This window comes from Hevea brasiliensis, chromosome 4 (assembly GCF_030052815.1).
Source record: "Hevea brasiliensis isolate MT/VB/25A 57/8 chromosome 4, ASM3005281v1, whole genome shotgun sequence".
NCBI classification, from domain to species: Eukaryota; Viridiplantae; Streptophyta; class Magnoliopsida; order Malpighiales; family Euphorbiaceae; genus Hevea; species Hevea brasiliensis.
Genome location: NC_079496.1, coordinates 90,893,829 through 90,908,496, shown reverse-complemented (window position 1 = coordinate 90,908,496; position 14,668 = coordinate 90,893,829). Strand labels below are relative to the sequence as shown.

The 14,668-nt window shown below is 34.8% G+C and overlaps 2 protein-coding genes across 2 annotated transcripts; one reads left to right on the top strand and one right to left on the bottom strand.

Moving 5' to 3' along the window:
- The first annotated feature begins 2,772 nt into the window (after positions 1-2,772).
- Positions 2,773-7,057, top strand: LOC110661387 (uncharacterized). Its single transcript, XM_021819999.2, has 3 exons — positions 2,773-2,952; positions 3,046-3,183; positions 6,769-7,057. Exons 1-3 carry the CDS (start codon positions 2,862-2,864, stop codon positions 6,783-6,785), a joined length of 246 nt encoding a protein of 81 aa, XP_021675691.1. The 5' UTR covers positions 2,773-2,861; the 3' UTR covers positions 6,786-7,057.
- A 206-nt stretch (positions 7,058-7,263) lies between these two features.
- Positions 7,264-11,515, bottom strand: LOC110661386 (LRR receptor-like serine/threonine-protein kinase GSO1). The gene is made up of 2 exons (XM_021819998.2): positions 7,855-11,515; positions 7,264-7,772 (listed from the first exon to the last, which is right to left on the bottom strand). The coding sequence occupies exons 1-2, from the start codon at positions 11,252-11,254 to the stop codon at positions 7,402-7,404; spliced, it is 3,771 nt and encodes a 1,256-aa protein (XP_021675690.2). The 5' UTR covers positions 11,255-11,515; the 3' UTR covers positions 7,264-7,401.
- Between the last annotated feature and the right edge of the window lie 3,153 nt (positions 11,516-14,668).

The following is a 14,668-nucleotide window of genomic DNA, read 5'->3' as shown; positions in this document are numbered from 1 at the left end:
GTGTCAACACTTGAGTGGGTAAAGGCACACTAATGACATCATGTGATGTCATAAATTCCAATTTAATTCATTTTTTTTTCTTTTCTTTTCTACTCATTTTCAATTCAATTTTTAGTAATATTTATTCATATTTTAGATCATAATAATTATTTACTTAACTGAACAAGTCGGCCAAAAATCGTCTCTGAAGGCGAAATGACCAAAATCCCCTCCGTTTGGCTTAACGGGTCAAAATTGTCTGTACCGATTGAAAAATTTTCCTAAATATTTTCTTGGCATTCTAATGCCATAGGAACCTCAATGACCCTTCTCTGAAGTCCCAAAAATTATTTTATGAATTTTCTCTCGGGTCTAGGGTTCCTAGTTGCGAGAACCGCAACTTCCCTCTGGTTTACCCATCGCTTGGGCACCGGCTCATTTAACTTAGTTGTATTTTATTTCTAAAATTTTTACTAAATTTTTCTTATCAATATTTGAGTTATTTATGGTTCCTCACTTTTGTTTAAATATTTTTCCGAACATTCTAGCTGTCCGGACAGACACCGGTCACCGGAACAGTAGAATGTACGGAGTTGCTACCGGGAGGGTGTTACACTACCCTAATGTGCTCTACTTGTCTAACTGGAGCCTCCGTATATCTACGCTTCACATAACCAAACCACCTCAATCTTTATTCTCTCAACTTATTCTCAATTGGCACCACTCCTACCTTTTCTCTAATACTCTCATTACGGACTTTATCTAGTCTAGTATGACTACTCATCCACCTTAACATTCTCATCTCCACAACTTTTATCTTAGACACATACGACTCCTCAGTGCCCAGCACTCACTACAATATAACATGGCCGGTCGTATGACTGTACGGTAAAATTTTTCTTTCAACTTATTGGGAATTTTGCGATCACATAAAACTCCGGTGGCACTTCTCCACTTCAACCATCCGGTTTTAATCCTATTACTAACATCCTCCTCACATCCCCCATTTACTTGAAGGATTGAGTCGAGATATTTAAAGCGATTACTTTGGGGCAGTACCACTCCATCCAAACTAACTCAGCCTTCACTGAACTTGCAATGCATGTATTCTGTTTTCATTCTACTTAACTCAAAACCTTTTGACTCTAGAGTACTTCTCTAAAGCTTCAACTTTCTATTGACTCATTCTCATGTCTCATCTATCAGAACTATATTATCTACAAACATCATACACCAAGGGATACTCTCATGTATATGTTTCATCAATTCATCTAAAACTAATGTAGAAAGGTAAGGGCTTACAACTGAACCTTGGTGTAATCCAATTGAAATAGTAAAATCTCTTGTGTCTCCTTCCATTATGCGTACAATAGTAGTTGCTCCATCATACATATCTTTCAACACTTATATGTACCTAATAGATACTCTCTTTTGTTCTAACACTCTCCATAAGACATCTCTTGGAACACTATCATAAGCCTTCTCCAAATTGATAAAAACCATATGTAGATCTTTCTTCACATCTCTATATTTTTCCATCAAGCTTCTAATGAGAAAGATTGCTTCCATATTTGAACGATTGGACATGAAGCCAAATTGATTGGGAGAGATAAAAGTGTCATGACGTAGTCGATGTTCTACAACTCTCTCCCATAACTTCATAGTATGGCTCATGAGTTTAATTCCCTTATAATTTGAGCAACTCTGTATGTCTCCCTCATTTTTAAAAATAGGTACTAAAATACTCCTCCTCCATTCATTAAGCATTTATGTCATCACCTATTACTGGCCAAAATTTTTGAAAGAACAAGCCTATAAAACCATTCACACCTGGAGCTTTAGAAGGATTTCTCACAAAAGTTGCCCTTAAATCTCTTCACGTGAGATTGGCTTTATCAAATCAGTATTCATGGCTACAATGATTCTACTTCAAAAACCATTTGTAAACATAGCTAGATTGGTGGGATGCTTTTATGAGTAGATTTGCCGGAAATAATCTATTGCCACTTGCTACATTTTGAGAAGAGAAGTCTTCCAATTCCCATTGACATCTAATTATCCAATTATAATGTTCCATTTCCTCCTTTGCAAAACCTTTGCATGAAAATATGTAGTTTTTTTTATCTCTCAACATTAGCCAATTATTCGTGCTTTATGAGCCTAGTAAGCCTCTTCCTTATGAATCTCAGAAGAGAGATCTCTTTCCAAGTTCCTAGTCAGGTCACTATCCCAATTGTGATTCTGTTTTGTAGTCTCCAATTTCGATTGAATTTGATTAATACGCTTCTTAGAGTTATAGTAATTGTGTCTATTTATGGTAATTATGTCTATCCCAACAAACATAAGCATGCCTACAAGTTTTTTGTTTAGAGAAAGTGTGGAACCCACTAATGCCTGAATTATGGAAACTCCGAATAAAAGAGATGAGATGCTCGATTTGATCATTGTTCACCCAACGGCTGTTGACGCTGAAGTGCCTTTTTGCCTTAGTAACAGGGGATCATTATTTAACATAATAGGCCTGTGTAAAGGAGTACTTATTATGTCTTAATAAAAAAATTTTATAATTTAACTACGAGCTTTTAGTATTTTTCACCGTATTTGCTACGTAAGTAGAATGTGATAAGAGTTAATTATTAAATACATTCGAATTATTAAAAAGTAATATTTTTTTATATTAAAAAAAATAAATATTTTCTATAGTGTAAAACCAGTGCACCTAATAATTTCGGGATGAGAGTACACGTGGCAGTGAAGTAGGGTTTTGGCAATCACGCAATTCACTTATTAGGGAAAAAAAATTGAAACGTGGAATAGTGTCCGGAAGGAAAGGTTCAATTAGCCGGAGGAAAGAAAGAGGGGCGAGAGTTGGATTAGGAAAAATGGCGCTGAGTGCGACGGTGATCGGAGCATTGCTGGGACTTGGCACCCAGATGTATTCTAATGCCCTTCGCAAACTTCCCTACATGCGCCGTATTTCTCTCTTATCTTACGTAAAAAATTGATTTCGATTTCTTCTTTTTTTCTTATTTGGATTTCGATTTTCATAAATGTATGAATTTGCAGATCCTTGGGAGCATGTGATTGGAATGGGATTGGGAGCAGTGTTTGTCAATCAGTTGGTGAAATGGGACGCTCAGCTCCAACAAGACCTTGATAAGATGCTTGAGAAAGCCAAGGCCGCCAATGAGCGCCGATACTTCGGTACCTTTTTCTCATGATTCTCGCTGCTTTTTGTTCTTTGTTCAATTCTATGCTTGATTTTATTTCTTGCCTCCCATATTCCATTTACCAGATTGATACTGCTATTTGAAATGATAGTTAGGGTTTAAAATTTGAAACTAATACTTGTATTGTGTAGGAGATAGGCTAGAATTGATTGGAGTTTGGTTTTTGACAACCATGATAAAATAGTTTTTTAACTAATTATTGAAAAAATTATTATAGCCGACCTAAATAGTTTGGGATTAAGGCTTAGCTGTTGTTGTGTTGAAAAATTATTTTGCTATTATCAGAATCAAAGACGGAAAGGAAAAGGGCTTCTGTAGTGGGTGCTTTGATGAACAGAAAAAATTAAAGGGGATGGGAAAAAGTGGCCAAGGGAAAGAGAGACTGGATGGTGAAATGAATTGAGATTGTAAAAAAGGTAGAAAAGCAGTGAGGAATTTGGTACCTTGAATAGCAATTTACTTGTGAAAAAAGCAGGCCTGCAAAAGGTGGAAAAGAAGGAAGAAATGGCCAGAATTGTTTGCCACAAGCTTTGGTCGTTGGTTTGAAAATCTTTTCTTAGAAGTTGCCATGTTGTAGGAGCTGGGAGCTTCCATGAAAAGTGTGAAATTCTAATTTTATGAATAAAATCTTTCTTAGAAATAGGGCTAGATGCTGCTTTTGCGGGGATGGAAATCACCACTGAAATATCATCAAATGTTCTGATGCTTTCTGTCAACTCACTCTGAGTAGTTATAATATTGTGCACTTGGTTATGCATTTTAAAGATCCTATCTTGTTTCTAGCTATGCAAAGATAAGGTCCTTGATAGCCATTCATATCTATAATGAAATGTTGGTACATTCAAGTTAGCTACAATACCATGACTGACTCTGCAGCAGATTTAATTTGCAGGTTTTAGCTTTTACTGATTCCTTAGTTATAAGATTTATGCCATTAATAACTAGTAATTAAATAATGTTGTAGCTAGATAGGATTATCCCAAGCTTTGTTATACTGGACTTCCTCCATGATCTAGTGAGTACCTTACTCTGGCTTCAGTTTCTAATATGAAGAGTCAAGCTGTGATCTTTCTGTTATGATTATCACCACTATTGCTTTGTTCATACTTTACTTTTATACTTCCACTTACAACTTAAGCAATATCCTTGGTTTATGCCTTTCTTTAATCCCTTAGTTTCAACCTGAAAAGGAATGAATATGTTTCAAGTTAGTGGCTTCTATGTCATTTTACCATATCTTCTTCTTTCCATCCCATTTTTATCATTAGGTTGTTTTTCAATGTAGCTGTATATTGTTTTCTATTTGTATCCCACATGCAAAACATGAGTCTATCAAGAATTTAAAATAAAGAACAATCTACACCGTAAAATTTTCATTATCCCCCTTACGCAATCCTTTTTTTATGCCTCTTGTCCATCTTTATAAAACCCTTATGCAATCCTTTTTTTATGCCTCTTGTCCATCTTTATCAAAAGAGAGGGACATTCATGCTTATTATTACTGATTAACAAATACTGCAAAGAATTTGTTTAACTTCTAGTGAAGGCCCTGTTAGGTTTTTGAACTTGATACTGGTTTCTCCATCCTTCTGCTTCCTATTCCATAATACATCTTTTTGGATAAATAATTTGTCAGTTCCAATTTCAGTTTTGCCTTATTACATTGTGAAGCCTTGAGATTGAGACTCAAATTGTATAATGCTGCAAGTGATGCTAAACAAGCCTGCATACAGTCTTACTTTTGCAACAGAGAGAGAGTATTTTGTACTTTTCTTTTCTTCTAGCAAGCCCGCAAGATGTGTCATTTGGAATGAAGAAAGTATTTTGTGGTTTTATTTTCTTTTAGCAAGCCTGCACTATGTGTCTTTTGGATCAAGGAAAGAAAGTATTTGTGCTTATTATATGAAAGCAAAGGCAGTCATGTTTATGACTATCTTAAGATGCAAGGGGTAAATACTCCTTCCATCTGAGAATTAGTGGTATATTCTGGTCAATTATTTGTCTGAAAGTCAGTATCATTCATAGGGTCAAGGGGCAACCTTTTCTTTTCTGTTGTCAGTTTCATTAATTTTAGTAATGCCACATCTAACTCCAAAGCGAGTCTGTCTCTGTTTTTGATTAAGGGATAACTTCAGAAAGTTGATCATAAAAAATAAGGTATTATGTCTTTCTTTAATATATGTGCCAGTGCCAAACTTGATTTCATTTTGAGATGGAGGGTGCATATCTGTTCTATTTCATAAATTATGACTCAATCCTTTCATTTATTTTCTTTGGTTGTAATCAACTATTACTTGGGTTGATCTCATAGTTTTTTTTTTTTTTTAATGTAAATGCCTAAAAAATAAAGCCTTGGTCTGCATTTGGATCTGACATATTTCTGTGCAAATTTTAGTTGTCTTTTTTTAATCAAAATGTTTGGGGACTCTATTGTGGCTATACTAATGTTATTTACATAGTTTATGCATGATAGGCATCATAAATTTTCATTTATCCACATGACTCCATATTCTCCCAAGAGTTGGAACTGTAAGAAGTGAAAGAAGCTTGAATAAGAGACTATTCTCTAAAATTGTAATGTATCTTGTGGGTTTTTAAGATAATGAGTTTAAACATTTGACTTGAGATTGGAATATTTTAATAGCACATTTATGTAGAAGTTTTTTTGGAAGTCTTTAGCCTAATTTTGGAGACTATTTTGGTGAATATATGTGATTCAGGGCTCTGCAATGAATGGGCATTAGGTTAGGTATCTTTTGGTCTGTCTTGAATTCAGAAAGAAAGATTTCATAAGATTTAGATGAGGGTTCTAAGAATGACATAAGATTTTATGTGATTATAAACTTACTTCAGATCTTTATGATCTCTCCCCTTCCATAACCTAGATACTGTGTTATGTGCTCTTTTTGTGTTTGGTCCCTTCTCTTGTATTTCCTTGTTTCATTTTTCATTAATATGAAGAATCCTAGTTTAGATTATGTTAGCATTCTTAGACTCTGTTTGGATGGGTGAGGGAAGGGTAATTAATGAAAGGGTGTGGGAGGTAACAAGGGTGAAGAGTGAGGAGGTTTACAACTACAACAACAACAACAACAACAATAATAATAATAATAATATTTGGAAAGGGGTTAATGAAAAGGTAAAGAGACATATTGTATATTCTAAAAGGGGTTAGATTTGAGGTGTGTGAAAAATAACATAATTTACGGCTTTTACCTCCCCTTCAAAATTTAGATTTGAGGGTTAAGAGAGGATAAGATTTACCTTTAATTACCTTATCAACTCACTTTCTAAACAATGATACATAAGTTACTTATCTCTCTTTACCTTTATTTACTCCGCTCTCCTACACCTTTACGCATTGTTATTCTGGTTGACAATGTAGCCTGACTTGTGGTACTTACTTTATGATTTGTTATTATTCTTTTAGTCTAGTATTCCCCCCACAACAAAAAATGGGAGTTGGTGGGGGAGAATGCTGCATGAATGTGCTGTTTTTGTTGATTCATACTTCTATTTTTCACTTTTTCTGTTTTAAAATTTTTAATTTGCATTACAGATGAAGATGATGATTAGTGCCTACTCGTTGATGGACTTTGGCATCTTCAGCCACTGAACAATAATTTCAAGTACTGTATACGTTTGGGATTTTTTCGATAAGTTGCTTTGCTTGTAAGGTTATTAGAACTTTTCCTTTTCCGAGTTGGCTGAAGTGTTTCACCTTGGATAGTAATTTGAAGCGATTGGATGGTTTTCTTTGCTTAAATAATTGTGTAGCAATCATATCAGTATCTCACATTGTAAGTTCTACCTGATCATGCTTTCAAATAATTTTTCAAGGTTTTTTACTGGAGCAACTAATCAAATGTTAGAACAGTCCACTTCGAAATGAGTTAAATATTTGACATATATGGTCATGACAATCACGGAGTGCTGCTGCCTAAGAATTGGGCTAATAATTGATCAATTACTTAGTCGCAGTATGGTTAGTTGAGGAGATAAATCTTGTACATTTGATCATTTCTTTATTTCTTCAGAGTGCTTCCTTAAGAAATGTAAGTGGCAAGCTAAATAATGTTATAAAAATCAAAATAGGAATATGAAGTTAGCATGAGATTGACAAAACTAATAAAAAGTGATGCTACACTTTTATTGCTGTTTTAACTTCAGTCCTTGAAATAATTGTCATTGACTATGCGTCAGGATCTGCGTTCACCTTTTCAAAATCCACCAACCTGTTGCGGAACAAATGCAGAAGGAGAGCACAGGCATGCCGAGAAGAGGGCCTCTCTTGTGGGCTGCTTTTAGTGCACTGTAGTGCAATTTCAAGCACTTGATATGCTGCACATTCTTCACCTGGTAACAGTGGTTTCAGTTCAGGATCTATCAACTCTTCGCGAGCAGATCCTTGCATTTCGATATGTTTCTCTACCCATCTCACCATGTCCATGTCAACGCCGAACGTTGCATCAGTTGGCATTTTTCCACTAATGAGTTCCATCAGCACGATACCCATGCTATAAACGTCGCTCTTCTCTGTCACTTCAAATGAGTACGCATACTCTGCAAAAATACACCAATGATTGTTAGGATGTGCAGGAAAAACCAACATAGGATTTATTGAAAGAAGAATTCGTTTTGTTACCTGGGGCAATGTAGCCATAAGACCCAGCAAACCATGAATAATTTGCTTCTGAGTTGGAGCCAGAATCCTCCACTAGTGCCTTTGCCAGTCCAAAATCCCCCAGATGTGCCTCCATATTGGAATCCAGCAGCACATTGCCTGATTTGATGTCTCTATGGACGAGCTTTGGCACACAGTCATGGTGGAGGTACTCCACTCCCTCAGTTAATCCAACGGCTATCTTCAACCTTGCCTCCCAGTCCAGGCTTTTCTTCTTCTTGATATTAACTGGTGATTGTCGATGTAACCAATCCCACACACTTCCATTCTCCATATACTCGTATATCAAAAGATTAGAACCAGCTCCTTTGTTAGTACAGTATCCCAGTAACTTCACCAAATGCCTGTGCTTGATACTCCCAAGTGTCGTTACTTCTCTCATGAAGCTTTTGTTAAGCAAAAAATCATCTTTACACAGAATCCTCTTAACTGCTACTGTTTCTCCAGTGGGCAATTCAGCTTTGTAGATTGTCCCAGACCCTCCTGAACCGATGATGAACTCGTCGCTCAAATTATTAGTAGCTTCCATAATGTCTTCCCATCTGAAATCTCTCTTCGCAATGCCATGCTGGAATAGTGGTCTGCGCTGTGCTTTGGAAGAAGTGGAAGAGTAAATGCAGTTCAGTTCACTTCCTCTTCTCAAAGATTCTCGCTTCTGTTTGAAGAAGAGACCAAGTCCAAGTACCAATAGAGCAATTGCAGCTAAGGTTGTAATTGCTGAGATTACCACCACCGTTGATTCACTTAGCCCAGACCGTTGATTGCCAGAATCAAAACCATTGCAGTGATTAAGAGGGCTTCTGCAAAGTTGCAGGTTTCCTTCGAATGCTTCAGCAGGCCAGTGTGAGAATTGCTTGCCTAATGTCCCTTGAAGGTTGTTGAAGGAGAGATTAAGCCTGCCTAGGCTGCTCATCTGCCCAACCTGGGGAGGGACTTCTCCCACAAGTTGGTTGTGGGACAGATCAAGAGCTTCAAGTTTGGACAATGTTCCAATAGAAGGTGGGATTTGACCACTGAAATTATTATAGCTAAGGTCCAACATGCTTTGAAGATTCTGGAGCTGGCCAAGCTCAACAGGTATTTCGCCGCTGAAGCTGTTACGTGACAAGCGAAGTTCATACAACTTACTTAACCTACCAACGGCCTGGGGGATTGGGCCTGATAATTGGTTGTCGTTAAGGTTGAGAACTTCAAGGGATTCCAATCTACCAATCTCAACAGGAAGAGTTCCATTCAGTGAATTGCCATCAAGAGAAAGGACCAATAATTTAGAACAATTGAATAGCTCTGGAGGAAGGGACCCAGTAAACTGGTTGGAGGAGAGCTTTAGCTCCCCTAATTGTGGTAACATGCCAAGCCACGATGGTATAGGCCCAGATAGTAGGTTGTTGTTCAGATCAATATGGGTCAATTTGTTGCAAAGCATAAGCTGAACTGGTGTTGAACCTGTGAGCATATTCCCTGAGAGGTCCAACAATGATAACTGGCGAATCTTGCCCAGCGTCCATGGGATTTTCCCAGTAAATTGGTTGTTCCCCAATCTTAGCCTTTCAAGAGAAGGTGAATTCCCCAACTGGGGAGGAATTTCATGTTCAAATGCGTTTCCCGTGACATCGAAAGAGAGAAAAGAACTTGAGCTACACAATGCAGCAATGCTACCATTCAATTTGTTTTTGGAAAGATTTACTCTTGTCAGGTTTCTTAAATTGGTAAGCGAATCAGGAATATTACCTTCCAGGGAATTGTTATAAAGCATTAACTGTTCCAGAGCCTGCAGGAATCCAAAAGTTGCTGGAATGCCACGAGAAAGATGATTATCTGCCAGGTCTAGAATTGTTAGTTGATGACAGTTACCCAAACTGGAGGGAATTTCACCTACAAGCTCATTTTGCCTCAAGTGAAGCAGATTCAGTCCCTTCATCCTCCCAAGTGTAATAGGAATCTCCCCACTGAAATGATTTCCAAAGAAATCAACCATTTGCAAGCTTGAACAATTTCCAATCTCCATAGGAATCTCTCCAGATAGCTGATTGTCATATAGATATAATACTTGAAGATTCCCAAGCATGCCAATCTCTTTAGGAAGGTTACCTTGAAAATTGTTGTGATACAGTGCAAGCTCCTTGAGGTTACTGAGGTTTGCTATGAAGGGAGATATGGAACCCCCCAAACTGTTGTTGTGGAGATAGAGATAATTCAGTTCAGCCAGATCAAAAATTTCCGTAGGTATTGATCCATTAAGTGTGTTGTTCGACAAGTCAAGCTGTTGCAGTGAGTGGCACTGGCTTAAATCCTTTGGAATTGGGCCAGAAAGTTGATTCTCTGCTAGAATCAAGCTCTCCAAATTGGTAGCATTTGAACATATGCTTCTGGGTATGACACCAGAGAGATCGTTGTTTGATAAAACCAAGTAAACAAGCTGACCCATGTTGCCCAACTCTGGAACGCCTCCAGTAAGCTTGTTCATCGATAAATCAAGATTCTGAAGATTACCCAGTTTGGTTAGCGACTTTGGGATTGGACCTTCAAGGTGGTTCCCCAACAAATTCAGATAGACGAGTTGACTCAGTTCACCGAGTTGATTGGGTATCTCCCCAAAGAAACTATTGTTGGCCAGGTTTAAGATTTGGAGATTTTCTAAACGATACAATTCTACTGGGATTGATCCACTTAGATTGTTGAGAGCAGCGGTGAAGACAGTGAGGCTTGAACAATTCCCTAGCTCCGCAGGAATTGGTCCATCCAGTTGGTTCTGTTGCAAAATCAAGTTCTCAAGCTGGGAGAGTTGTCCGAGTTGGGGAGGTATTGGGCCCGTGAGACTGCATGAGGCCAAACCAAGAGTGACCAAGTTTGCAAGATTACCAAAGGAGGCAGGAATAGGCCCACTGAGTTCATTGTCACCGCTTCTCATGACGCGGAGACTTGTGAGGGAACCGAGCTGAGTTGGAATGGAACCAGTGAGTTGGTTAGAGAATAAAAGCAGAGATTCCAATGAAGAAAGGTTTGAAAGGGCAGTTGGGATGGGACCCGTGAGGCTGTTGGAAGAAAGATCAAGGTGGAGTAGGTTTTGTAGACGACCTAGAGAAGGTGATATTAAACCAGATAGTGACGAGTCAGATAAGTTTAGACTCAACACTCGCACTGAGTCATCAACCGAGCTCAATCCGCAAGTGATTCCTCTCCATTTGCAGAAATTTGGATTGCTTTCATTCCAATGACGCAAAACATTTTCTGGGTCTTCCACAAATGATTTCTTGACCTCTAAAAGGACAGATAAATCCTGGTTTTGGCACATAACGAAACCAAATGAAAAGCACAACATGAGAAGAACAGCTAATAAGCTCTGCTCTTTCCAAGCCATATCTGCCTTGGATGAACAAGAGAGAAAGAGGGAGAGAGAGAGAAAGAGATACTAAATAAAATGCAAGTGTGCAAGGGTCATGGTGAGTAAGAACTTCATGGATCAGTAGTTTTGGTTATGAAGGCATTAAACATAGAAATGGGTGGTTTGATCAAGAAAGTAGGCAGCCCTGTGAGAGGGATGGGTATGCATGGAGCTAAGGTTCTTGGACTTTACGCAGATATTGATTGTGTGTTGGGAAGTCGGCATATTTGCAGTCTTTTAAAGAGACGCCTTAAAATGGGTGACAAAAAACAATAAGAGATGAGAGACCGTGAATGGGAGCCAGAAGTTGGAATTTTATATATAATATTTTTTGTAGTCAAGCGAAGCAAATGCCATAAATGGTTATCTATCTACAACTGGAACTGTGCTATCGAGGGTTATAGAGAAAGGAAGGTCAAAATGGGTCAGATAAAGGACATGAAAATGTGCAGAGAGAAGTTCAATTAATGAAAATAAAATTAGGTAATATTGCAGTTGGAGTGGGTTTTAAAAAATATCATTTTAAATAGAAATTATTAAAAATTAGTTTGAAATTAAATTAAATATATTAAATATTTTTAAAATTAATTTTAATTTACACTTAAATAATATTTTTTAAAAAATAAATTGAATTTATAATACTAAATAAGTTATATAAATATGTACGAGAAGTCAAAGGCTATGAAAAAAAACATAATTCATAATAAATATATAATATAAAATTGATTATCTTGTATGCTTTGAAATTTTATTTCATATTTAAGCTTCATGCATGAAGGCCAAAAGAATTCTTTTTAAAAAAAATATGAAAAAAGAATTTCTTCCATAATTTATTGTACTTACTGTCAGTTTGATCTCACTGTGAAAAGATAATGGAAAAGCTAGTCCCGCGTTTTAAATTATCCTTTTATGCATTAATTAATTAAGAGTTTTTATATTTATAAAATTTTATTCATAATGCACACCTTTTATTTAATTTTTTAATATATTATTGAAAAGTTATAAAAGCGGGAAAAAAAATATAACGAAAGAGGGGTTGGTGGGTGTTTTTGATTGAATAAGAAGATATATGATTACATGGAGAAGATACAGTGGTTGTATGACCAGCAAAGGATGACAAAGGGAGGTGGTTTTGCTTGCTTGTTATGGTGTGTTAGCTCAATGACTCAAAAACCCTAATGAGAAAGTGAACGGTTGGATTCCTAATTTAATTATTTTTGTTAATTTGTAGTTTGAAAAAGCATCTCAAAGTCAAAGGACTCCAACGTATCCTTATTACGTGAAACTTGTCATTCCCCACGTAAGCAAAAGCAAATAACTTAATTTTATTGCATTTAAAAAAATGTGTAATAACTTAATTTATTGCATAGTTTTTATATTTTAGTTTGCATCATCACCTTTAAAAAACAAATATATTGGGTTGAGTTACCAAACCCTAATGTCCTTTTGTGCCCTTTTTATCGTTTAATTGGGTGCAAGTAACTCCATTCCCTACTCCAAATTGCCCTACTTAACTTAATTTTCCACTCAATTTAAGGACATTTATTTAGTCATGATTATTGTTTCTTATACTCTCCCTTTGTTTTGCACCAAGAAATCCAACCTACTTCAGCAATATATATATATATATATATATATATATATATATATATATATATATATATATATATATATATATATATATAACATTGCGATAAGATGTTTTTTATTTAGATATTAAGATAATCTATAAAGTAATAAATAATATATATAATACACATAATAGCATTGTAAATTAATATAAAAATATTATTAAAAACTTTAAGTTATCAAATTTATATATATTACTAGATAATTCTTATTAGTAACATGTTTTAAACTTTTAATAGCGCATAAGACATATTGTTAAAGTATAAAATTGTTATATTGAATATTATATTATCTCAAATTTATAATAATTAATTTTAAAATAAATAATATTGATATAAATTAATAAATTTTAGTGGCTCTTTATATTTATTTTTCTTTACAAACATTTGGCCAAATTCAGTGAACGCATTCCTGTCAAACGAATTTTTTTTTTCAAATATTTTGAAATAAAAATTTAATAGCCAATTGAAATATAAAATTTTTTCTGAAACAAGGTTTCAGTAGCTTTAAATTTACCTACCAAATCAAATTGAGACGATTGCCATCTTCTAAAATATTGATTTAATTTAGAGCAATTATACCATGCATAAATGTAAATAAAAATATGTTAAGGGTACAATTAATTGACTTTTTTTTTTTTTTAGGAATACAAGATAATTAGTTTAACATTTTGTAGGAAAAGTCTTTGATCCATCCAAGCTTCAATTCACAATTAGTTGGTTGAATGAAAATTGACTTGTAAATTATTGTATAATAAAATGGAAGAACAAAACAAAAATGAAAGTGTAATATAATTGAAACCTTATCTTGTAGTAAACAATTTTCAAATAATTCACTCTAATGCACAAAATTCAATGGGATTGATGCTGATTGAATGGAAGAATCAATGTAGCCAAGAGAATATATTTTTAATATTTGGTTCTCTAATCCATATTAAGACATGGAAAAATTATATATAATTCAATTACGTGGAAAATTTATTAACTCAAAGTAGAGTAGCATAGAGGATTTCACAATTCTATAGCGTTAGCAAGTATGAATTGTCAATGTTAGAATTAAAGATATATGATCATGCATTGAAAAATTACATTAAAACGAAGATTCCATATCATAATTGAATTTAAAAATCTAAAATCTGAAAACATCATAATGCTTATATTATATTTTTTTTTGCATGTTACCATGACATTCTTTTATAGAAAAGTTATTATAATTTTTTTATTTTTTTTAAGATTGTGAATCTCAAATTTAAATTTTAATTAAATTTAATTATAGAGAAAATGTACTAAATCTATAACTGAATCTAAACAAATTAAAGAAAAAAAATTTGTTTAAATTTTATATTTAGCTCTAATAGCTAATCCCAAATTAATGTGAGACAACAATGCATATATATATATATATATATATATATGAATATCTATTTTGCTGCCAATAATGGTAAAACTCTCTCAATAATAACGACTTTAAGACTTAAACTACTAATTTTGTAAGTAAAGTTTGTTTTTGATCAATTTCACATTACTAATTTAACCATTAGCTCCAATAGCTAATCCCAAATTAATGTGAGACAACAATGCATATATATATATATATATATATATGGATATCTATTTTGCTGCCAATAATGGTAAAACTCTCTCAATAATAATGACTTTAAGACTTAAACTACTAATTTTGTAAGTAAAGTTTGTTTGTGATCAATTTCACATTACTAATTTAACCATTTGGTGATACTAATTTTTGCGATCTAGTTTTATT